Source organism: Equus asinus, chromosome 16 (assembly GCF_041296235.1).
Source record: "Equus asinus isolate D_3611 breed Donkey chromosome 16, EquAss-T2T_v2, whole genome shotgun sequence".
In the NCBI taxonomy this organism is placed as follows: Eukaryota; Metazoa; Chordata; class Mammalia; order Perissodactyla; family Equidae; genus Equus; species Equus asinus.
The window spans coordinates 8,273,684-8,297,692 of NC_091805.1; the positions used below are offsets into that span (position 1 = coordinate 8,273,684).

Genomic DNA, 24,009 nt, shown 5'->3' on the forward strand with positions numbered 1-24,009 from the left:
ACATTCGGGTGGGAGGGGGCAGGAAACACCTCTTAACGTTTAAGGTTTTCTACTTGGGTGAACTCTAGCCAATTCAAAACAAATTGCTTACTTTAATAAAAAATTTTACCATTTTATAAAAAAATTAAATCACGACATGTTTAATTGAAATGGCTGTATTGTAATTAATATTTTGAGATAATTGTGATTTTGAGCTTAAATTATATATAAAAAAATTGTCATTTTTGTATGTGTTAAAAAACTACTGTATCACAATTAACAGTACTTTTTAGTTGAACTACATATTGATGTAAATAAAAACTGAATGAAGACATATTTACTACTTTATTAACATAGATTGTGAATGTACTTAATGGTTTTTTTGCAGTATGAGAACATAACGACCTTGAAAGCTGCTTCATTTTATGTGCAAAGAAGTCCTATGAATCTATATTTTAAATTTACTGAATCAGTGAAGTTAATTACTTTGTCAGTTACTTTGCAAATGCAGGCTGTATTCTCCAGTTTGATTTTCTGTATTGACACTAATCAGTAAAGGTGTACAGTGTGATTAGAATGCATTTTGAAGATGCTTTCTGTACAGATACAAGATACAGGGACTAAAATGATGCTGTGCAGTGTACAGCAGAGCCATTTTTCGGCTTTGGTGTACTCAACTTTTTCAGTATTTAAAAAAGTGTTTTGAATAACATAAAAGTCTCTTTATTGTATAAATAATAAAATGTCACCTTATTGTAAAGTGTCTTTTGTTTAATATCAAGCAGATTTCTTAGTTAGGGCATGTTTCTTTTAAACCAAAAACATAAACATTGTAATCGATACTTGAAAAATGTAATTTTTATTATGAACATGTAGTATTTATCTTTATTAACAATGATTTTTTTCCACAAGATGAGCACGTCTCAATCATCTAAAAGTTATCTATCTAGCTACCTGTCTACCTATCTACTTATCTATCTATATAAATTAATATACATCCTACTGATTGGCTACTTAATAGAATCACATGATAAGTTTTATAATGACTGACCATCCTACTTTTGATATTTTTGGTGTAAATAATAATGTTTATATTTGATTTTTGTTAAATCAGGTTCATCTATAACAAATTCCTTTTTAAAAAATTACCACATGACTACAAGTTTAGTCTTATCAAGATTGCAAGCAAGTTTTAAAATTAAGGCCCTGGAAATTAAAAAATGCACAAGGTTGGATTAGAGCACACCAAGAGAGTAGATTAAGTATACAAATACTTGCTCCGTAAGTATTTAAACAAAGTACATTTCAAGATTTCTATGCAGTATATGTTATTTTTTTGGTTGCTGATATCTATAAAATTAATAAAATTTCAGTACTTTTTTTTTTAAAGAACAAAGATATTTTTAAAATGCTCAGAGTCTAACTGAGGGAAAAATATGCAGAGCCAATCTGTTTAAATTCCCTGAATCTAGAAGTACTAGATCATTGTATGGAAACTTAACATTAAGACATCATAAAAAAAAACTTGACAAGTTTTAAATTAAAAGTTGTGAGAGCAATTATAATAACACTTTTACTATTCTTTCCACCAATAACTATATCTTGGGTAGCATTTCTGTGACAGGAGAAACTCTGAAAAAATTAGTTTATAAAACATGGGGGAAAGGCTAGAAAAGAAACATTTCAACTACATTAAAACAAAAACAAGACGGTCAACGTTAATATTTAAAACTTACACTGAGCCCAACCACATCACAAAAGGCCTAACCATGAGTAATGAAAAGTCGTATTTTGTTAAATGCCAAAGAACAGTACTGAATAAAATTCAATTCAATGTCATACTTAATAAAAAGGTAGAAATTGGATGGTCATATTCAAGTCAACTGGTCATATTATATGTAACACAAACAGAAACAGGGGAAAAACTCACTTCTACAAAAACGCTTTGTCATTATAAAAACACTAAACTATATTAAATAAAAATTCACCTTTGAAGAAACTATGTTATTAAGGAATTAAAGTGAGTAGGATAAATCTGCAAAACATTCAGAACAAATGTATGCTCACTATACGTAGTTATCGCCTTTATAAACGTACACAATACCTTAGAAAAATGTCAGCTATCAATGCAAGAATTCTAAGAATTAACACGACAAAGATTATAAGACAACTCCAATTTAAGTAGGAATTCGGTCTCTCAAATATGCCAGAATAGCAGCTGTTCCTTTCATTAATATGGCTGCTCGAGGAACGCGGAATGGATTTCCATCTAGTAATAATGTCCTGAACAAAAGAGAGGAATTAAGAATTTTAACATTTTCCATTAGGAGGCTTTTGTTCTAATTTCATCTGCAATTTTATAAATAAAATTTGGGTATTTTTTTCTGTTTCTCCCTTTTCAAATCTAAGCATTTAAATAGTTGGAATTATAACTATAATAACCAAAACAACATTAATTGAATACTTAAGTTACGTGAAACATACTATGCTAAGTAATTTACATTCACTGACTTTTAATTATCTTAACAACCCTATGATGTAGGCACCATTAATATTCCTATTTTCTAGATAAGAAGATACAAGTTCAGGGAGGTCAGAAAGACTTGTCTAAGATCACACAGCTATTGAAGAGAGGATCTGTGATCTGAACACCATTGTACCCATCCTCTTCTCAGTCTTATAATGACCATATACTAAATGGCTCAATTATATTTACACAAGTATTAGAATGAGCATACTGACAAGCATTAGTACCAAGAACTGTAACATAACCCCTCTGCCCTGGGGAAACAACATATGTTGCCCTCTCCCTCCCTTGACCAGATACACATATAAAATCTATTTACATGTTCTGAAATGAGGTTCAATTTAAAATTTAAGGGCTTGTTGATTTGTTTCTTTAATTAACGAAATATCTGAAATTATAGGATAAAGACATTTTTATATTAATTTTCAATAACAAGTGTTTGTATAAACGCAAGTCAAAGGATTTACACCATATTATATAGTAGATCTAAACTCTATCTTCAAATATTTCTATGTGCCTTGGGAACTCTTAAAAACTGCTTTTCTTAATTTATAGAAAAAGGAGTTAATTACAGTTGATCCTCATTATTCACAGAGTTCATATTTGCTAATTTGCTGACTCACTAAAACTTACTTGTAACCTCAAAATCAATGCACGTGGCACTTTCAAGGTCATCTGTGGACATGCACAGAGCAGCAAAAAATCTGAGTCACTCGACAGGCTCATTCCCAGCTGAGGTCGCACAAGGTGAGGCTCTGCCTTCTTGTTTCAGCTTTCATACTGTAAGCAAGTGTTTTGTGGTCTATCTAGTGCAACACTTTTTGCATTTTTGTACTTTTTGTTGGTGATTTCACTGTTTACAATGGCCGACAAGTGTAGTACTGAAGTGCTGGCTAGTTTTCCTAAACACAAGGCAGTCATGTGCCTTACAGAGAAAACACATTAGATAAACTTCATCCAGGCTTGTTTGGCCAGAGTTCAGTGTTAATGAATCAACAATATTAAATAAGGTGTCTTAATACAGAAACACACATAAAACAAGGTTATGTATTGACTGGTTGATGAAAATGCTGTGACGAGAGGCTCACGAGAACCTGACTCTGTATAGTCCTCCCCAGGAGTGATGGCTCAGAATTCGAGAGTGTGGTGCTCACAGAGACTTCACAGAATACCACCTCTGCAAGTCACGAGAATCACCTGTGCTGGCCTTCTAGCATTCTCTAACAGGAGGTCCTGAGGTGCCAGTGCTGCCCTGGTAAAGTTAAATATGCCAAACTGTCACATGCAGTTTCCAAGAATTCAATTACTTCTCACACATTCTGCTTGACTATTTGGCTTTCAGTTGACATCTCAAACTCCCTTTACATTCACTTAACAAGTATTTATTGGCTGCTTACTCTGTTCCAGGCACCAGGACAACTCTTTTCTAAAGGAGGGCAAAGAAATGGTATAAAATGAGTCCAAACAAAGCATGATGGGAAATCAGAGGGAGTAACTCTGCCTAGAGAATAAGGAAGGTTTTCAAAGGTGATATTTAGGTTGCTTACTGATAAAAGCAGGTAAAGGCATTTGAAGCTGAGGGAACAGCAAACACAAAGAGTAAGAAAGACCATGCTGAGCTTGCAATAAATGGTGGCAGTCTGCAATCAGATTTTGAAAACTTCCATACACTCAGCTAAGGAGTTTATATTTCCCTGACATTGTTATGCAGTAAAGTTCCAGGGTATACACATACACAGTGATGAGAAAAGTTTCACTAGAAACAGTTACTATATTTACACATATATTATACATATAAACAAAGCTAAAAGAATGTATTTGGCAAAATTTGAAAAACAGAATTGGGATTCTGGGCTTTGTTACCTGTTATTTTAACAGGACATTAAATTTTTTACTTTGGCTTTCCTGCAAGAGCACCTCAACAGGACAAAAAGGAAAAGAACCCTTCAAAAAATCAATCGAATAAATGGAAAAACGTAGTGGAATGGTGTAGTTACCTTAAGTTCACACAATTACCAAGCTCTGGTGGAATTTGTAGGAGGTCATTGTTTTGAAGGTCCAGTGTGATCAGATTTTCCATTGTCTTCATTTTCTGAGGGTCTACAGATCCTACCTGATTGTTACCAATCAAAATTGTTTCAAGTGTAGGGATGCGATACAGAACTTCAGGTAGTATTTTGAACCTATTAAAATATGAACAGAACACCCAAATATATTGGCATCGGAGGCAAAATCATTCCTTCAAATAGATCTTACATTTGATATCATGAGGTAGTTTTCTTTAGTGTAAGTTATTTTATATTTGATATAAGCCCTGTATTTTCCAGAAAATGGACTAATTTTGGAAACCTTGAAATACATGTTAAGTGGGCAGACTTGTAACAGTTTCTATTTGTTGAATAAAATCAAAAGTTTGGCGTAAATTCTCCCGTGATTTTCTCTTCACATTCAGGAGACCAGGAAGTCCTCCTGAGATTCCCTGTATAATGTCTCCATGTAGGTGTTCTTCCTTAGTTCACTTTCACTTCTTATGAAATAGAATCACTGCCAATATTTATGAAAAAATTAGAGATTTTTATTTTGCTTTGACTGAAGCTTCCAAAGTGAGTGCAGTTTTGGTTCTTGGAAAGATGAAAACCAGCGTAGGTTGCTGGCTTCCCCATCCAAAGCAACCCGGAAGATGCCCTGAGAGAGATGGGAAGGCAGAGGGCTCTTAGAGCAATACTCAGCAATGCACACAGAACCCTTGAGGATCTCCCGGGGGAAAGAGGCTGCACGGTTTCAGTGTGAGGCAAACCGCAGCCTGGACTAAAAAAGACAAGGATGGCCTGGGGAGAGCTTCTAACTGTGGCCTTTCCACTCCCCCACACTGCTCTTCCTTTGCTCCTTTGATGTAAGAAAACAAAAGTGGCGTGAATGGTGACTCAAGGCAGCTCTGAAGTTCCAGAGGAACTGGAGAGTGAAAAACCAGGAGTACAGCTGGACCAAACTGCCCCTAGGGAGTCCCACTCCACAAACAAGGTAATTAAAAAAGATGTGCCTCACCTGCTAACACAGACGCTAAGGTCAACTTTTGCCACCTCCCCAAAGACAGTACTTGACAATGAAATTGATAGCGCCATAGACAACTCAATAGAGAACTGATAGTTTAATTCCCAAATAAAAATGAGGAGAGATCAGAGAAGTGTATATATTTTTAAATAATGACAACATAACCTACACATGAGAAAGTACAAATAATGGAGCAGATGGGACAAAAATTTAAATAGGCAGTATTTTAACATCACTGTGCCTTAGTTTCCTCATCTGCAAATGAGAAATAATAATAGTACTAAACTTTGACACTTGTTACAAACATTGAATGAATATATCTGAAGACCTTAGGATAGTATCTGGAATACAGTAAATGTTAGCCATTAATATTTATATTAAATTGTTACCAGAATTAACTTTTCATCATAGGAAACGTACTAAGAGATAGTTGTTAAGAGCCCAGTTTCTGGACTCAAATCCCAGCTCTCTAATTTACTGTCTGTGTGAACCTTAGATGAGTTACTTAACTCCTAATCCTTCATTTTTAAATGGACTTAATAACAGAACTATTATGTAGGGCTTTTGTGAGGATGAAATGAGATAATACACGTAAGTACTTAGTCCAGCGTCAGCAGATAATAAGCTCTTGTTAAATATTAGCTATTCTTAATTATTAGCAGTATCTTTATAGTGTTTGCAGAATAAAATCTAAATTTCATTTGGCATAAAAGCTCTTAAAGGGCTGGCTGCCGCCTACATGCCCCCCTTCACTGGACTGCTGCTCCTCTCCCTCCTCACTTTAGAGTCTGAGCCCTGATCAACTTCCTGAGTGTCCCGAACATGCCGCGTTCTCACCCCTTTGTGCCTCCGTGCCTGCTGGCAGCTCCCCTGGGATGCCTTAGCCCTGTGGGTCTGGCAAACGTCTGTCTGTTTCTCCAGTCTCAGTTTCAATGCTACCTCCCCTCCTTTCAGGTGATTGCAGGGAACATCTCTGTCTACGCACTGTGCTTCCACTACAGCAATTATAATTATCTATTAGCACATTTGTCTGCCTACTAGGCTACAAGTTTCTTAAAATGGTCAAAAAGAACAAAAGTCTACTAGATATCAATTGTGAAAATTCTAAGAAAGCAACATCATTTTCAATTCTAAGTAGAACTAAGTCAAAATAACCTGGATATTTAAATAAAATAAAAACACAGGGCTTGTGTTCATTTGGATCCTTCAGTTGTATCCTCTAGTAAGACCTTCAGATTTTCCACAGAATAACCGTTAGTCGCACGCTAGTCTGTTCTCTCTTACCTATTAAAGGAAAGATTGATTGTTTGTAGTCTTATCAACGATTCCATTTCTTCAGGCAAAGAATTTAAAAAATTGTTCCTAAATTGGGAAGAAAAAGATGATTTACAAAGCTTGAAAATTTGGACAAGTTTAACAAAGTGCTGATCAGACAAATGACGTAGCTCAGGTTGTCAGTCCTTGATCTGATCTCATTAAAGCTGAGTCTTGAGGATTCTAAATCAGTCAGCCGCCTCAAGTATTTGATCAGTGTGCCAAATCTTAATAGCAAAACGTAACCAACTGATACTGCAATTAACTCTTTAATAATAGATTTAACAGGATAAACAGTGTAAACCAGTCCCTTATCTCCTTCAAACTGAGCTCAGAAATACTTCCCGAAGTTCAGGGCCCTTTAGATCATGCCTGTAAATACCATATCATTTGATACCACAAATATTTGATTTGTGTTAATACATATATCTCACATACAGATATGAAATTCTACTCTAAGAAGAATTGAAAAATTATACGGAAAAAAGGAAAGAGGAAAGTAAAGAGATTCTAGCCATATTTAAAAATTTGGAGCTTTCTACTACATAGGTGTTAAGCAAATCCATTTCTACTCTACGTTTAGAATAAGAAATTTCAATTTGCACAATGCGTATATTTTTTAGCTCTTACAATGAGACATGGAAGTAAACATAATCTCATTTACTCTTGGAAGAATCTGGGGAAAATGTTAGAAGAAAGGTTAATGGAAGGTAGAAGGATTCAAGAGGCTGTGTAACTACTAATAATATAAAATATTTGTGAGAAAATTATACCCAATTAGAGGTCACCCATTACAACTGAATAATTTTCTCTAAACTATTTTTTTGAGTTCAGAAGTCAAGCCTAATACGTAAGAATCATACTTTCTACAGCTCAACCTATGTTCTTTATTTCTTTTCTCTGTAGTTTTCTCCAGTTATTGTCTTTATTAGGTTGTGGTGAATAACCCAAGGACGGTTTCTATCCTTTTCTTAGAGTCTCATACCTACCGATATGAGACATAAAAAGCATATTTTAGTCACTTAATTAGAAACTTCCAGGTATGGTTATAGACAGAGGCATATATATACATACACCCACTGAAGAATGGGACGAAAAGAAAGCCAGCAGCAATGGGGACATGAATTCATTCTGTCTGCTCCATAAATACTGAACTAAAATGTGGTTTTACACTGTTTTGCCAGTAATTGCCATAAAAAAATAAAAGCAATCCCACATTTAGTAGGAGCAGAGTATTACAGATTTACTTTAATCCCATAAGTAAAAAATTTTTGTCTCTATAGGAAGGATAAATCCTCAGTTCTAACTTAGCTTATTGTTATTTAACCACTGTTTGAGCAGAGCAAGAGGAGCTATACTCTAAATAAACTAAAACCACACCTAGTAACAATATACGAGCAGTAGGAAGCCCAGATGATAGAGACATAGTTTACAAATAAAGTTTTAAAGCCCAAGCAAATAAATGACTATCTAACGCTGAGACATACATTACATATTACCCTCAAAGAACTGTGACAATTCTGATCCTGTCACTTCAACTTTGACATATTTAAACTTCCTATTACCTTTTGCAGATTCTTAAACAGTTTTTTCTCTTTTTGGCTCCACTTACAGTGTTCTTTTTCTTTATTTCTGGGCTTGCATGTTTAATATAATATTTTGAAACCAAATAGGTTCTTTTTAAGAGAAGCCATGCAAGCTGCTGTACCAACATAGGGTTTTGATCATTTTATGCTATTTACTTTTAGGAAAGAAACAATGTGAAGTACACACTTTCTATGTGTTATTTGTAATTTGGCTTAAGCATGAATCTAAAGGATGTGTTAATATTTTCTAATATTTTAAATAATTTTATCTTATCACTTAACTTATAAATTGTTTACAAATGATAGATATCTGATTAAAATATTTCCTAAATGCTTCATTTTAGATTTTTTTCTAAGATATTATTAACAAACTAAAGACCAATTTCCACATTTACCTGGGAAATATGAGGGAAAGGTCAAAAGTTAGGCAAATCTCAAAGACAAGTTATAATGAAAAAAGTCAAGCAATAGTATCAATAAATACCTGAGATCTAAAAACGTCAATTTCTGAAGTGTACATAATTCCAAGGATACAAAGGAAAGTTTATTAAAACTGAGATTGACATCAGAAACCATTTCCTTCAGTTCTATAATCCTGAAACAAAAATAATTTTAAAATGTTAGCACTGGAATTCACTGTCAGAACTTCAAAACTACAAGCAGGCCACGGGGGAAAAAATCCTATATTATTTCTGCTAATTAAGATTCTCTGTAACTTTTACTTTTCTCACAAAAATTTCAATCAGTTTGGAAGTATAACTGATAAAAACAGATTTTTAAAAACAGCCTTAATATCATCTGTCCAAGATTTCTATTTGACCTTAAATGTATGTTGAAGTCTAATTTAGGAACCCATTTATTTTATATTTAAATCAATTATGGACAAAGAAGAAAAACCAAATCTAGGCAATTATTATACTATACTCTGTAACACAGCAGTTTCCTTTTTAGACTGCATAGTTTAATACCATCTGTATCTGGGTATTCAAAGTGCTTTTTTCGATATGATATGCTAACATTTTAAAAGTATAGTACAGCATTTGTTATCTAAATTATCATTATATTTAATCATGATTGCAAGAAAACATTAAGTTAATTCCTAGGTTTGGAAGTGTCACTACTAAGCAACTTAAGTTAAACCTTAAAGAGGAAGAATTAAATGTCCTAAGAAGCTTAATCAAGCTTAAAGTACATTAATTTAATTATAAAAACAAGAAATATATAGGATTTGCCAAGAAATGAAAGTTAAACTAGAACTGTACATCATTCTTGCCTATCACATTAGCAAAGAAAAAACCCAAAGAATATCAAATGCTATGCTAAAGAGGACACAGGAAAGATACAATGAGTTTGGAGATGTAACTGATAAAACTTTTTTGGAAAGTTTTGGATATATATAAGAGCCATACTCTTTGATCTAGTAATTCTTCTGGAAATCTGGCCTAAAAAGAAAAATGTTTCATTTCTTGCCATAATCAATCTTAGGGTATACAGACAAATGAGATTTTAAAAGTACTGTTTACAACATAGAGAAATACTTATGACAAATAAACCAATCAAGATACAAATTGTATGTATAATTCTAAATGGGGAATAGCTTCAAATAAAATGTGCCACGAATAGAATAAATCAGTAATGGGATTATAAATGATTTATCCCTTCATTTAGTCCAAAATTTTATGAATAAGTATTATTTTTACAATCAGAAAATAATATGGTGAAAAGTGACTTGTGAAATAAAAATTTAAGAAAGAGGGAAAGTGGTTTAGAAACTCTCTAGAGCAAGGTATGTCTTTACTATCTTTCCTCTTTGGCCTTCTAAATTGCTAAAAGTATGCTGGAATAACTGTGGTAACAGAATAACATTGTTTTGCGTAAGAATAACTAGATAAAATGAGACAGTAAGTAAAATGGTAATGTCTTTTTAACCCTTCCATCTTCATTCCCAACTAGCTTGTTTGATCCAGGATCCCCACGGCAAACTTATCCCATCTGACAGCAAATCTAAATGCTCAAGTAGTCTATCAAATGCCCTCTGAGCCCTTTAAGCAGAGAGAATGAGAGGACGGACTGGATCTCCTTTTGCAATGGAACCTCTGAAAGTTACCATCTTTCAAGATCCACATTCCCCAAACCATGGTCTGTAAAACAGAAAACAAATTATAGTTTTCTGACTTTTTAAAAATTTTAAACATCTAAAAATATTTTTTGGCAGTTAGATGAAACCCATTCTATTTTCCCAATATATCATCTTTTTTTAGAAGACTTAAGTGCTTATCAAGGGCTAGGCACTGGCTAAATGCTTTATGTGGATTACGTAATGTAATTTAATACTTATAAATAGGCACTGTTACTCTCTCTACTTCAGAAGTAAGGAAACTAAGAGCAGTCAGTTAACTTGTCCAAGGACATACAGTTCATAGATCTGGGATATAGATACAAACAATCGATTCTATGGCCCAGGTTCTTTATCATTACCCTATCCCGTCTCCCTCACTGTTGTTTTCATTGCAAGGTTATCTTTCAACTGTTTTGGGGTATATAGTTTACTGCAAAAAAAATAGTCATTTTTAAAAGTTCAATATTATACTAAACTAATTTTCTCTCATAACCTAAAGATTCTGTTACAATTAACATGAATAAAGATGTATTAAACAGTACAGAGTACAATGCAAACAACTTCTGATGTTTGGAAGTGAAGAATCCTTTTCTGGGAGGAAAATATTAACAGGGTTCAGTCAATTTTGCTTTTACTATCAGTGGAAAAATTCAGTGGCCTACCAATTCATTAACATAAAGCCCCAAATGAAAATTCCTATTAATCTACATGGACCTGGGTTTGCATGATCTCTTAAAACTTTTCCTCTAAATTTCATTATATAAGAAAAAGCAATTTAATACTTTTAATAATTCTAATACTTATTTTCCAAGTTTAAAATGTAAAAGAAAAAGTTTTAGAAAACCTATATACCTCTCAGAATGTTAATGTTACAAGTATCTCAGGGAATACTTAAGTAAATTTTGCTAAATCCCTCTAATGCAAGAAATTTTACATATACTTTTTTTTTTTCTTGAGGAAGATTAGCCCTGAGCTAACATCTGCTGCCAATCCTCTTCTTCTTCTTCTTCTTTTTTTTTTTTTTTTTTTTTGCTGAGGAAGACTGGGCCTGAGCTAACATCCATGCCATCTTCCTCTACTTTATATGTGGGATGCCTGCCACAGCATGGCTTGCCAAGTGGTACGTAGGGCCGCATCTGGGATCTGAAGAAGCAAACCAGGGCCACCAAATCAGAACGTGTGAACTTAACTGCTGCACCACCAGGCCAGCCCCTAGATATACTTTCAAAATTAAAAAACTATGAAAAATAATTATTCTTTCAACTAAGATGCAAACACAAGTAAGAATGAGTCACAACTTAATAGAAATGGCATCATGAACAGTTCTTACCTTTTTGGAATTTCACATAGCTGATTCTTACTGAAGTTAACAGAAGTGACAATGTTGCTTTTTACTGCATCAAACACTTCATCAGGAATCAAAACTGCTTGTTTATCACTAAATGAAAAACGGTTTAAAAAATGTATCATTCTTAGCAATCCAGAAAGATACGATTATTACTTTTCATTTTTAAAGGCCTTTAAAGATTTTATAAGGAGGTTTTTCAGGCCAGTTGATTACGAAGTTCTATAAAGAATGCTACAAAAACCTGCGAACTCACAAAATGTTAACCAGTAGGAAGTCAGACACCATGACACACTGTGCCAATCCTTCTGAGACTCACATACTCTACGTGAGTAAAAACAGACATATACCTTCAGAGTCTAAGATGTCTAGAAATCATACAGGAAATGCATGGTCATACAGTAAATGGATTCCTCTACTGCAGAGTAGAACTAAAATTTTTAAATTTTAATTTTAAGAACTACAATCTTAAAAATTTTGACCCTTTTCTTAAAAATCTCTAACAGGGTTTATCTGTCAACTTTCTTTGGGTATAGAGTTAACTGTAAGATAATGATCATTTTTAAAAGTTCAAAATAATACTAATCTAGTTTCCTCATAACCTAAACCAGTTTCTCTCTCCTTTAGCATGTGACCAGGTAGACAGGCCAGTGGACACAGACTAAACTATTCCTGGTTCTAACATTAATGAGCTTTCTAATTGACCTTTCTCGAACCTTAGTTCTGTGAAATTAGAATCTGAAGTTATTATTATTTATGCTAGATATTTTGCAAATGTAAATATAAATAAATTTCCTTTTCATTAAAATTTTCAGTAAAATTTTGAATAAAATATAAATTTAATCTTAAAGGAAAGTATAGTAGAACTCCGACCTTTGCAGATTTAACAATTTGTTGATGTTTGTTGTTAGAATTAGTCATTATCCTTACATTCTTCTTTTACAATTTTTAATGCCTAACACGTCATCCACTTAAAAGAATTTTCAATGCAATGCCAAATGAATGACCGTATGAGAAAGAAAACAATACTAGATATAATGTGCATTATGGGAGAACTGTGTAAGAAAGGCATTGTAACACAGACAGGTAAAAAGAGAGCCTAGATTTCAGAGTTGTTAGGCCTTGTCTTCTGCTTTAGGTCCCATCTGCTGCTGTGCAGATGCAGCATTTTTATCTTTGCAATCAGAAATGCTCAAAGCTAATTAAGCTTTGAAGATTCATGCTATTTTTAAAAATTTAGTTGAAAGCATTTCTGCCTTGAGATTGGGAATTAATTTATATTTTAAATAGGATACTCCTTTCCAATGAAAGTCTCTGAGGAAAACAAATTACAATAAATTTAGAATCAAAACAACCTAAGATGTATGGCATTAAGTGCTATCTTTATTATGCTTTTGTGATATCTGTGTCTTTAAAAAGTGGGAATGATGGGGGCCCGTGTGGTGGCGCAGCGGTTAAGTGCACACATTCTGCTTTGGTGGCCCAGGGTTCGCCGGTTCGGATCCTGGGTGCGGACATGGCACCACTTGGCAAGCTATGCTGTGGCAGGCATACCACACACAAAGTAGAGGAAGATGGGCACGGATGTTAGCTCAGGGCCAGTCTTCCTCAGCAAAAAGAGGAGGATTGGCAGCAGTTAGCTCAGGGCTAATCTTCCTCAAAAAAAAAAAAAAAACAAGTGGGAATGATTATCCAAAATAAAATTGTATCAATAGTACTTTATAGATCATTCGGAGGATTAAAAGCAACAGCACATGTAAAATATCTAGTACACTGCTCTGCACAGAAAGGGACTCCAAAAATGCTATCCACTCAGGGTGGAGGGAATGGAAGCCAGAGACAAAAGAAATTCTAAGCTAAGAAATTCTAAGGCAGGAATCAAGTCTGTCTCCTTCAGTGCAGCATGACACCTAGTACAGAATTTGATACATGGTGGGCTCCAAAAATATCTACTGAACAAATAGGTACCTCATGTGGAAGATAAGACGTGCTAAGTTGCTGTGCTATGCTATGAGAGAAGAAAGACACAAATCTGAGCACAGAAGAGAAATACTTTGTGTTACAGTGTCAAAGAAGGAAGTTGGATTAGGGTAGTGATTTCTACATACGTCACAGAGTGGCAGGCAAGTGGTGAGACCAATGTGAATGAAACGCAACAAATCTGAAACACAGACTGTATCCTGACTGCTGAGGAGGTGGTTGCTCCTGACACATTAAGGAAAAGAGGCCAGACACTGATACTGGCTATGTAGATAATTAAATAAATCTAGTCACCCATCTCACTTGAGCCTGTATTCTTTTGTATTTTCATTACAACACCCAGACATGAGCCAATCACTGCAAGAGCTTGGACAGTCTTGATTACTTTTATCTTTGATGCCTTAGACAGTACGGGAAGAATACTTGACAACCACTTCCAATCTTTGCATAGGTATCTTCTTTCCCCAGTCAAATACGCTTCCATAATATATAAAACTTTTAGGCTTCTGTCTCAATTTATCTACTAACATTGTAATTGTTTCTGGCTTAATATATGTGCTACCAGAGTGCATTATTATGATGACATAATATTTGACTTGTATTCAGATAGAATAACGGGGTAGAACCTCTCAAGCTTTGCCTGTGAGGTATTCATTAACTAAATGATACTTATTTCTTATTTACTAATATAGACACCCCCAATAGAAAGTTCTCTCTGGATGCTGGTTACTGAATCAGAAAATTTTATTACTAACCAATACATTCACTCTTTTATTTTTATATTAATAAAATGTTCTTTATTATAAAAATTTTACTACATGTTAATAACCATCTATTTATCTCTGAAGCTTAATAAACACTAATCACCTAAGGAATGGGCATTTAAGTTCATTGCCCTTTTAATATGCTTTCATCTCATCATTGTTTTTGCAATTGCTATTATTCTAAGTCAAGTACTAATGCATTTGGATGAATTCTTCCTCATCAATTGTCCTTTTTCTGAAGGTTTCTGAAAGTTATTTCTGAAAGTTTCCCATATGTTTTGCAATGCTTAGAAAAACAAATTACATACCTATAGTCCAATATTTTCAACGTGACGATGCTGTGTACATTGACTCTGGATTCACTTGGTAGTGTCATGGCAGTCTCAGTAACAGAGTTATTTTGGCTAGGTTCATCATCTGACAAAAGAAAAGTTATATAAAACCAATATTTATACTACAAAATCATTTTTTAAAATTCTTGAAAATACATAAAAATAGTATATATGATTTCTAGATATTATTGGTGAGAATGTCTTTAGTCATATGCTTTCTTTCCAATAACTCAAATCTGGGTCTAGCAATTAATATTTACTTAATGGAAAACAGATAGTTACTAAAATGTGGCTTCAAAATATTTTTATAAATCCTACCATAAGGAAATTCAGGAGTAGGAAAGAACCTTCAAAGAGTAATTATAATGTCTCAGAAGAAACAACAACAAGCAATCCTTCCTGTTAAGAAAAATAATATCATCCATAAGAAGGAATTGGTTAACAAAGGAAAAGTATTATTTCTCACAAATGTCTACCAAATAGGCATATGCCTATCGTTTCAGTTTAGGACACAGTGAAGCTGATTATCCTCAGTCACTTAAAATCTGTCAATCTGCATAATCAAGTAAGCTTTTGGTACATTATTTATGTTAAGATTTTTTTTTCACAGCAAATGCATGACCATCTTCAATAGAGATTTCCTAAAATGCATGCATACTCACACATTCACACACAATCAACCCCCTCATTAATCTCCAGAGATTAACACTGCCATTTTATGGTATAAAAAACAAAACAAACAAAAATACACATTCAAAAGAAATGACTTTGTGATTTTTCGGCAAAAGAGACTTCAGCAATCTAGACAGAAGCAAAATAAGACTATTAATTTTCAGCAATGTGAAAAAATAAACAGTCCTAGTATTCATACATTAAGAGCAGAAGGCACATGAAAAGAACATAAAGAAACAGTAGTACCCCTGATCTTGCGTCAAATCAGTAGGCATTTAATGAACATTTGTTGAATACTACTAAGTAGTAGTATTTCTCTTGCTTTGAGTTCATCAGTTATTCATTAATCAATAATTATTAAACTATTATTTCCCATGCAAAAATCATATGAATATTTTATTTATAGAGGCAATAGAGAATAAATGACAGAAAATCAAACAGAGATAAAAGACATTAAGGGAAATAGTATCAAGTGAATACTTCGGTGTTTAGAAGTTCCCTAGAGGTTTGGCTACATCATCTTAAAGAATATGTAACATATATTGCCAAATTACATCAGCAGACAGACAATATTACACCAGCAACAAAGTCCATTTATTTTTTAAATATACACATACTATACCGTGTTATATATTGAGATAGAGTGTTCTCAACACTTTTGAAAGAGCTACTGTTAATAATCAGCATTGAGAATACAGAGGGAGAATATTCTCTTGGGAGTAGACCTGTGTGACAGAGAGATTTACTTTTCATTATATATCTTTGTATATTCATTGATTGATTTTTTTTTACCATGTGTATTTACTGACTTTTTAAAAACCTAAGATGGCAATATTCCCCAAACTGATCTACAGATTCAATGAGAATCCCAGCTGACTTCTTTGCAGAAATTAACAAGCTGATTCTAAAACTCATACGGGACTGCAAGAAACCCAGCATAGTCAAAACAAGTTTGAGAAAGAAGAATAAAGTAGGAGGACTTATACCTGCTGATTTCCAACATACTACAAAGCAGTAGCAATTAAGATAGTATGGTACTGGCCCAGGACAGACATACAGATCAATGGAAAAAAACTGAAAGTCTAGAATGAACCCTACATTTATGGTCAACTGATTTTCAACAAAGGATGCCAAGACCATTCAACAAGGAAAAACAGTCTTTTCAACAGCTGGTGCAGGGAAACTGGATAGCCACATGCAAAAGAATTACATTGGACCCTTATGCTATACCTTATACAAAAATTAACTCAAAATGGATCAAAAATTTAAATGTAAGAGCAAAAGTATAAAACTCTTAGAAGAAAACAGAGGCAAATCTTCATAAAATAGGATTTTGCAAAGGATTTTTAGATATGAAACCAAAAACATAGGCAAAAAAAGAAAAACTAGATAATTGACTTCATCAAAATTTTAAAAAAATTTCATGTTCAAAAGACACCAATAAGAAAATGAAAAGACAATTCACAGGGGGCTAGGAAATATTTGCAAATCATATATCTGCCAAGAGATTTATTCTAGAATACATAAAGAACTATTCCAACTCAATAATAAAAAGATAAATAACCCAATTAAAAATTGGGCAAAGGATCTGAATAGACATTTCTCCAAAGATGTACAAATGTCCAATAAGCACATGATAAGATGCTCAACATCATTAGTCATCAGGGAAATGCAAATCAAATCTACAGTGAGATACCACTTCATACCCACCAGGATGTCTAGAATGAGAAAGTCAGAAAACAACCAGTGTTGGTGAGGATGTAGAAGAAGCAGAACTTTCAAACAACGCTGATGAGAATGGAAATTGGTGCAGCTGCTTTGTAAAAGTCTGGCACTTCCTCAAATGGCTAAACATAAAGTTACCATATGACCCAGCAATTCAACTCCTAGATATATATGCAAGAGAAATGACAACATATGTTCACACTCAAACTTGTAAATAAAAGTTTGTCACAGCATTATCCATAATAGCCAAAAAGTATGAAAATTCTTTTTTGAGATGATGAAATGTTCTAAAACTGACTATGATGATGGTTACATATATTTGTTAATACAGCAAAAATCATTTAATTGTACACTTTACATGGATAAATTGTATGGTATGTGAATTATCTCACAATAAAGCTGTTTTTTTTATTAGCAGAAAAAAAAAGACTATTTCCCAGCTTTTCTTATATGTGTGGCCATATGACTAAGTTCTGACCAATGGCATATAAGAAGTGATGTATGATACAACAGCTTAGTATATATCCTAATATATTTAATCATTTTTGCACTTTAAAATGCCATAAAACACACCCTAACAAATTTAAAAGAATAGAAATCTTACAACATCTGCTCTCAGACCACAATGGAATTAAACCAGAGATCAATAACAGAAAAATAACCAGAAAACCCCAAAATATGTGGAGATTAAACAAGACATTTCTAAATACACATGGCTCAAAGAAGAAAACTAAAGAGAAATTTTAAAATATTTTGAACCACATGAAAATGAAAACAACTTATCTAAATTTGTTGGATGCAGAGAAAGCAGTATTTAGAGGGAAATTTATAGCATTGAATGCATCTACCAGGAAAGAAGAAAGATTTAAAATCAATAATCTAAGCTTCTATCTTAGGAAGTTAGACAAAGAAGAGCAAATTAAATCAAAGTAAGAAGAAAAGAAATAATATGAATTAGAGCAGAAATGGATGAAATTGAAAACAGGAAATCAATAAAGAAAATCAATAAAAACAAAAGTTAGTTATTTGAAAAGATCAACAAAATTGATATGCCTTTGAGCCAGGCCAACTAAGAAAAAAGCAGCACAAATTACTAATACCAGAAATGAAAGATGGGGCACCACTATAGATCCCATGGATATGAAAAGGATAATAAAGGAGTAATAACTCTATATCCACAAATTTGATAACCTAGATGAAATGGACCACTTCCTTGAAAAGCACAATCTGCCAAAACTCACACAAGAAGAAACAGACAACCTGAATGAACAGGCCTATATCTATGAAAGAAATTTAATCAATAATTAATAACCTTCCAAAACAGAAAGTACCAGGCCCAGATGGGTTCAGTGGTAAATTCTATCAAATGTTTAAGGTAGAAATTATATCAATTCTCTACAATCTCTTTCAGAGGATAAAAGCAGAGGGAATACTTCCTAATTCATTCTACATGCTAGCATTACTCTAATACCAAAACCAGACAAATACATTATGAAAAAAAGACAACTAGAAAGCAATGCTCTCATGAACATACATGCAAAAATCTTCAACAAAATAATAGCAAAGCAAATCTAAAAAAGTATAAAAAGAATTATACACCATGACCAAGTGAGATTTAACCTAGGTACGCAAGGCGAGTTCAACATTCAAAAACTCATTAATGTAATCCTTAATATCAACAGGCTAAAAAAGAAAAATTACATGGTCATATCAACAGATGCATAAAAATCATCTGAAAAATCCAACACCCATTCATGATAAAAACTCTCAGTAAACTAGGAATAGAGGTGAACTTTCTCAACTTGATAAAGACCATCTACAAAAACCCTACAGTTAACATCATACTTAGTGGTGAGAAACTTGAAGTTTCCTCCTAAGAACAGGTACAAAGCAAGGATGTCCCCTCTCACCACTCCTTTTCAACATCTTACTGGATGCTGCTTACTGGTCCTTGCTAATGCATTAGGGAAGAAAAGGAAGTAAAAGGTGTACAGATTGGGAAGCAGGACATGAAACTACCTTTGTTCACAGATAACATGATCATCTAGGGAAAAAATTTGAAAGAATTGACCCAAAAAACCCTCCTGAAACTAATAAGTGATCATAGTAAGGTTGCAGAATGCAAGGTGAATATACAAAAGTAAACTGCTTTCCTCTCTATCAACAAAAAACAAGTAAAATTTGAAATTAAAAACACAATACTATTTACATCAGTATCTTCAAAAAAAAAATACTTAGGTATAAATCTAACAAAATAGGTACAAGAACTATATGAGGAAAACTGCAAAACTCTGATGAATGAAATCAAAGAAGAACCAAATAAATGGAGAGATATTCCATGTTCATGGAAAGGGAGACTCAGTATTGTCAAGATGTCAGTTCTTCCCTACTTGATCTATAGATTCAAGGCAATCCCAATCAAAATTTCAGAAAGTTATTTTATCAATATTGACAAACTGATTCTAAAGTTTATGTGGAGAGACAAAAAACCCATAATAGCCAATGATATATTGAAGGAGTAGAATAAAGTTGAAGGACTGATGCTATACAACTTCAAAACTTACCATAAAGCTGCAGTAATCAAGACAGTGTGATATTGGCAAAAGAACAGACAAATAAATCAATGGAACAGAATAGAGAGCCCATAAATAGACCTCCATAATTATAATCAATTGATCTTTGACAGGAGCAAAGGCAATACAATGGAGCAAAGATAGTCTTTTCCACAAATGGTGCTGAAACTACAGGACATCCACATGCAAAAAATAACAGCTTTATATATAACTGCCAAAATTTGGAAGCAACCGAGATGTCCTTCAGTAGGTAAATAGAAAAATAAACTGTGGTACACCCAGACAATGGAATATTATTCAGTGCTAAAAAGAAATGAGCTATCAAGCCATGAAAAGACATGGAAGAAGCTTAAACGCATATTACTAAGTGAAAAGTCAATCTGAAAAGGTTACAGACTGTATGATTCCAAATATATGACATTCAGGAAAAGACAAATCTATGGAGACAATAAGATCAGTGATTGCCAGAGATGGGGGTTGGGGGATGAAAAGGCAGATCAGAGAAGATTTTTAGGGCAGTGAAAATATTTTATATACTTTGATATTTCAATGATGGATGCATGTCATCATACATTTGTCCAGACCCATAGAATGCACACCACCAAGAGTGAACCTTAAGGTAACAATGGACTTGAGGTGACTATATGTCAGTGTAGGTCTATCCTTGATAAAAAACAAGAAATGTGCCATTCTGGTGAGTGATGTTGATAACAAGGGAGGCTATGTCTGCGGGGGCAGAGGAAATATAGGAAATCTCTGTACTTTCCTTTCGTAAACCTAAAACTACTCTAAAAAAATAGCCTTACAAAAAATTTGCTTATTCTGACATGACTTCTAACTGATGCATATCAGAAGAGTCAAATTTTTCTGGAGGGGAAAGGATACCTAGAGAAGAAAGGAAACTCTTTGATGGGCAGGAAATAAGAGTCTTAGAAAATTATTTTAACAATTTATTTGAAAGGCAAGGCAGAAAATGGAAATTTCTTAAGTATACTGTTATCTTATTCACTTAACATATACTGACTGGTAATATGGTGCTAGACTAGGCTGTCCATAATCAATAAAGTTGTGAGCCAAGTTAACAGCTGCTGCATTTAGCCACTAAGTTTAGGAGTGGTTTGTTATGCAGTAATATACTGGTGCAACTAATTCTTTTCTTAATGCTTCAATGTGTGCTACAATGACATATATGAAATAAAAATTAAGATATACCACAATTTTAGTGAAGCATTAAATATTAAATTTATAGTATCATTTTCTCTTTTGGTGCCTGTTCATACCAAATTAACATATCTTTAAAAATGTCTTTTGTCTTTATTTTTGCCAGAACTTAGCAAAACTATGCATACAGTAGATATTCAAGTACCTGTTAATATATTTCCCAGTCAAGAGAAGCAATGTATTATAACAGTCAAGTTTTGTTTTATTCAAAGTTAAAGCATTAGATGCTTATTGAATTCTTTGTTATATTTTCTAATTGGTACACTATAACACAAATCAAAGCGATTAAGGATGGAACATTATTACTGTGAATTTAAGGATTTTTCATAACTTCAGCATACTTCTGGTGTGTATGGATTCAGAATTGGAGCCACACCAGCCAGGAACCATTTCCTCTAAATATTTACAACCAAAATACATGTAAATTTATGTACTATTAACACTTCACCACCGGTCATGTTATACTTTGAAATGTAAGAGAAAGTAGAAAAGTACCTTTAATCTTGCTTTGTAGATATTTTAAGACTTCTTGGGTTCCTTTCTGAAAAGGTGGAGAGAAAGACAGACATTCACCAAGACATACTTTGCAGTTGTTGAGATCAACATGTATGTCTGAATTGCAAATTTAAAAACGAGAGCTGAATCCTAAATATGCTTACATTTATAATTTCTCTTCGAATGGTTCTCAAAGGATTTCCTTCTAGTGCCAGGAATTTCAAATGAAGTTTTCCCAATGAATAGGGCAGACTACAAAAGATTAAATTGGTTTCAGGAAAAACATCAAGAAAAGTATAATTCAACCAAATAGTTGACTAGAAAACTAACAACATATGACAAATTACATATCATATAACTGTGTGAAAGAAAACCCAAGTGATGTAGGCCTAAAATATTCCTCTTGAAGATAAATGCCGAACATGTAAAAGAAAAACCAGATTTATTTCAAAATTACCATATTGTGATTGTTAAAAAAGAATGTGAGCTTCAAAAAAATGCTAAATTGCATCCAGTGCTACAATGTAAATGTTCAAAATACAATTATTATCATTTTTCTTTTTGGTGAGGAAGATTGGCCAGGTGCTAACATCTGTTGGCAATCTTCCTTTCTTTTTTTTTCCCCTCCCTAAAGCCCCAGTACATAGTTGTATACCCTAGTCATAAGTCCTTCTAGTTCTCCTATGTGGGATGCCACCACAGCATGGCTTGATGAGTGGTGTGTAGCTCTGCACCCAGGATGCGAACCAGCGAACCCTGGGCTGCTGAAGCCAAATGTTCAAACTTAACCACTATGCCACTGGGCCAGCCCTGTAGATATAAATTTGACAAGGTAGCCATCCTCACTGATACTAAATGTTTTGATTTTGTCCCTCAAGCAAGCAAATAAAATTCTTCCTAAATAAAAATGATAAAAAGAAAAAAAATAAAGTTCAATCACTCAATTCATATTTTCACTCAAAAAGAAAAGTCACTTTTATCTCTGGCACACTCATACACACAAACATTCAATCTCAGAATTTATTAAGCATCTACAATACACTAGGCATTAGTGTAGGGACATCAAGATCCTTGCCCTTAAGGAGTTCTCAGCTGCACAAAGGAAAAAGACACACATACAGCTAACCAAAATATAAAATTGGTGAGCCTATAAAATAGTACAGCTACTTTGGAAAGCAGTCTTTTAAACATACACTTACCATACACCTAAGCTATCCCACTCCTATGTACTTACCCAGGAGAAATGAAAATAACGTCCACATAGAGACTTTTACATGAATGTTCACAACAGACCAAAATAGAAAACAATCCAAACATCCAATAACTAGCTAGTGAAGAGACGAATAGATTGTGGTATATCTGTATAACGGAATGACACTCAGCAATAAAAATGAATGACCTACTGATACACACAATCACATGAATGGATCACAAAAGCTCTATGCTCCATGAATGAAGACACAAAACTATGTACTGTGTAATTCCATTTACATGATATTCTAAAAAAGGCAAAACTAGAGTGATGGCACATCAGTGGCTGCTATAGGTTGGGGATATGAAAAGGGGACTGTCTGCAATGGGTATAAGGAAACTTTAGAGAGACAAATGTTCTACATGACTATAACAATGGTTACACAAACACACACAGTTGTCAGAAATCATCAAATTGTATGCTTAAATGGGTGAATTTTATTGTATATAAATTATACATCAACAAGTGAATATGATTTAATATATATATATGACAAGACAAATGTTAAACAAGTAATGTTGTTGTGAGAGTAGAGATATGGAAATTAGCATGGGGACAGGTGGGGGACAGGAGTAGCAAAGCCTGGATTTGGGTCTAAAAAGACAAATGGGATTCCTTGCATCAGGCAGTGAGGCAGGAAAAGGCCATTCTATGACCAAGAAAGAAGATTAAGAAAAAGTCAGTACATTTATAGTTCAGTGTAGTCAGACAGCAGGAGTGAAAGATGATAAAGAGAGAATGAATGAATTCTGTGAGATGGTCTTGAATGTTATGCTAAAAAGTCTGGACTTCATCTTGCAAGACAGTAGTTCCAACTGCTGGTTGGAAAACCAGAGGCACCAAAATCTCCTCGAAATTGTTTAAAACAAAAAAACAAAAAACAAAACAATTTTATGGTCCCATTTTTAGAGATTCTGATTCACTGGTGCCTCAGAATCTGTATTTTTTTCCTTAAATCTTCTCCAATGATTCTGATACATAGCCATACTTGGGAAGCAGTGCTATAACAATGGAGAACCATCAAAACTTTTTAGCAGAATGGCCTGATAATTTATTTGTATTTTATAAAAACTA

At 33.6% G+C, this 24,009-nt stretch overlaps 1 protein-coding gene across 4 annotated transcripts in view; it reads right to left on the reverse strand.

Annotated features, from left to right (window-relative positions):
- Positions 1–24,009, reverse strand: part of LRRC40 (leucine rich repeat containing 40) — a 60,664-nt gene that overhangs the window by 10,714 nt on the left and 25,941 nt on the right. For 2 of the 4 annotated variants that reach the window (XM_070486580.1, XM_044749562.2), the window contains exons 8-14: positions 21,848–21,935; positions 21,684–21,729; positions 14,974–15,082; positions 11,907–12,014; positions 8,942–9,052; positions 6,842–6,919; positions 4,504–4,689 (exon numbers count right to left, since the gene is read on the reverse strand). In XM_070486580.1, coding sequence (XP_070342681.1) covers positions 4,504–4,689; positions 6,842–6,919; positions 8,942–9,052; positions 11,907–12,014; positions 14,974–15,082; positions 21,684–21,729; positions 21,848–21,935 — 726 coding nt within the window. Of the gene's footprint in view, positions 1–819; positions 2,263–2,859; positions 3,759–4,503; positions 4,690–6,841; positions 6,920–8,941; positions 9,053–11,906; positions 12,015–14,973; positions 15,083–21,683; positions 21,730–21,847; positions 21,936–24,009 lie in introns of those variants that run through there. The other 2 variants (XM_014867257.3, XM_070486579.1) reach the window with 2 other exon arrangements.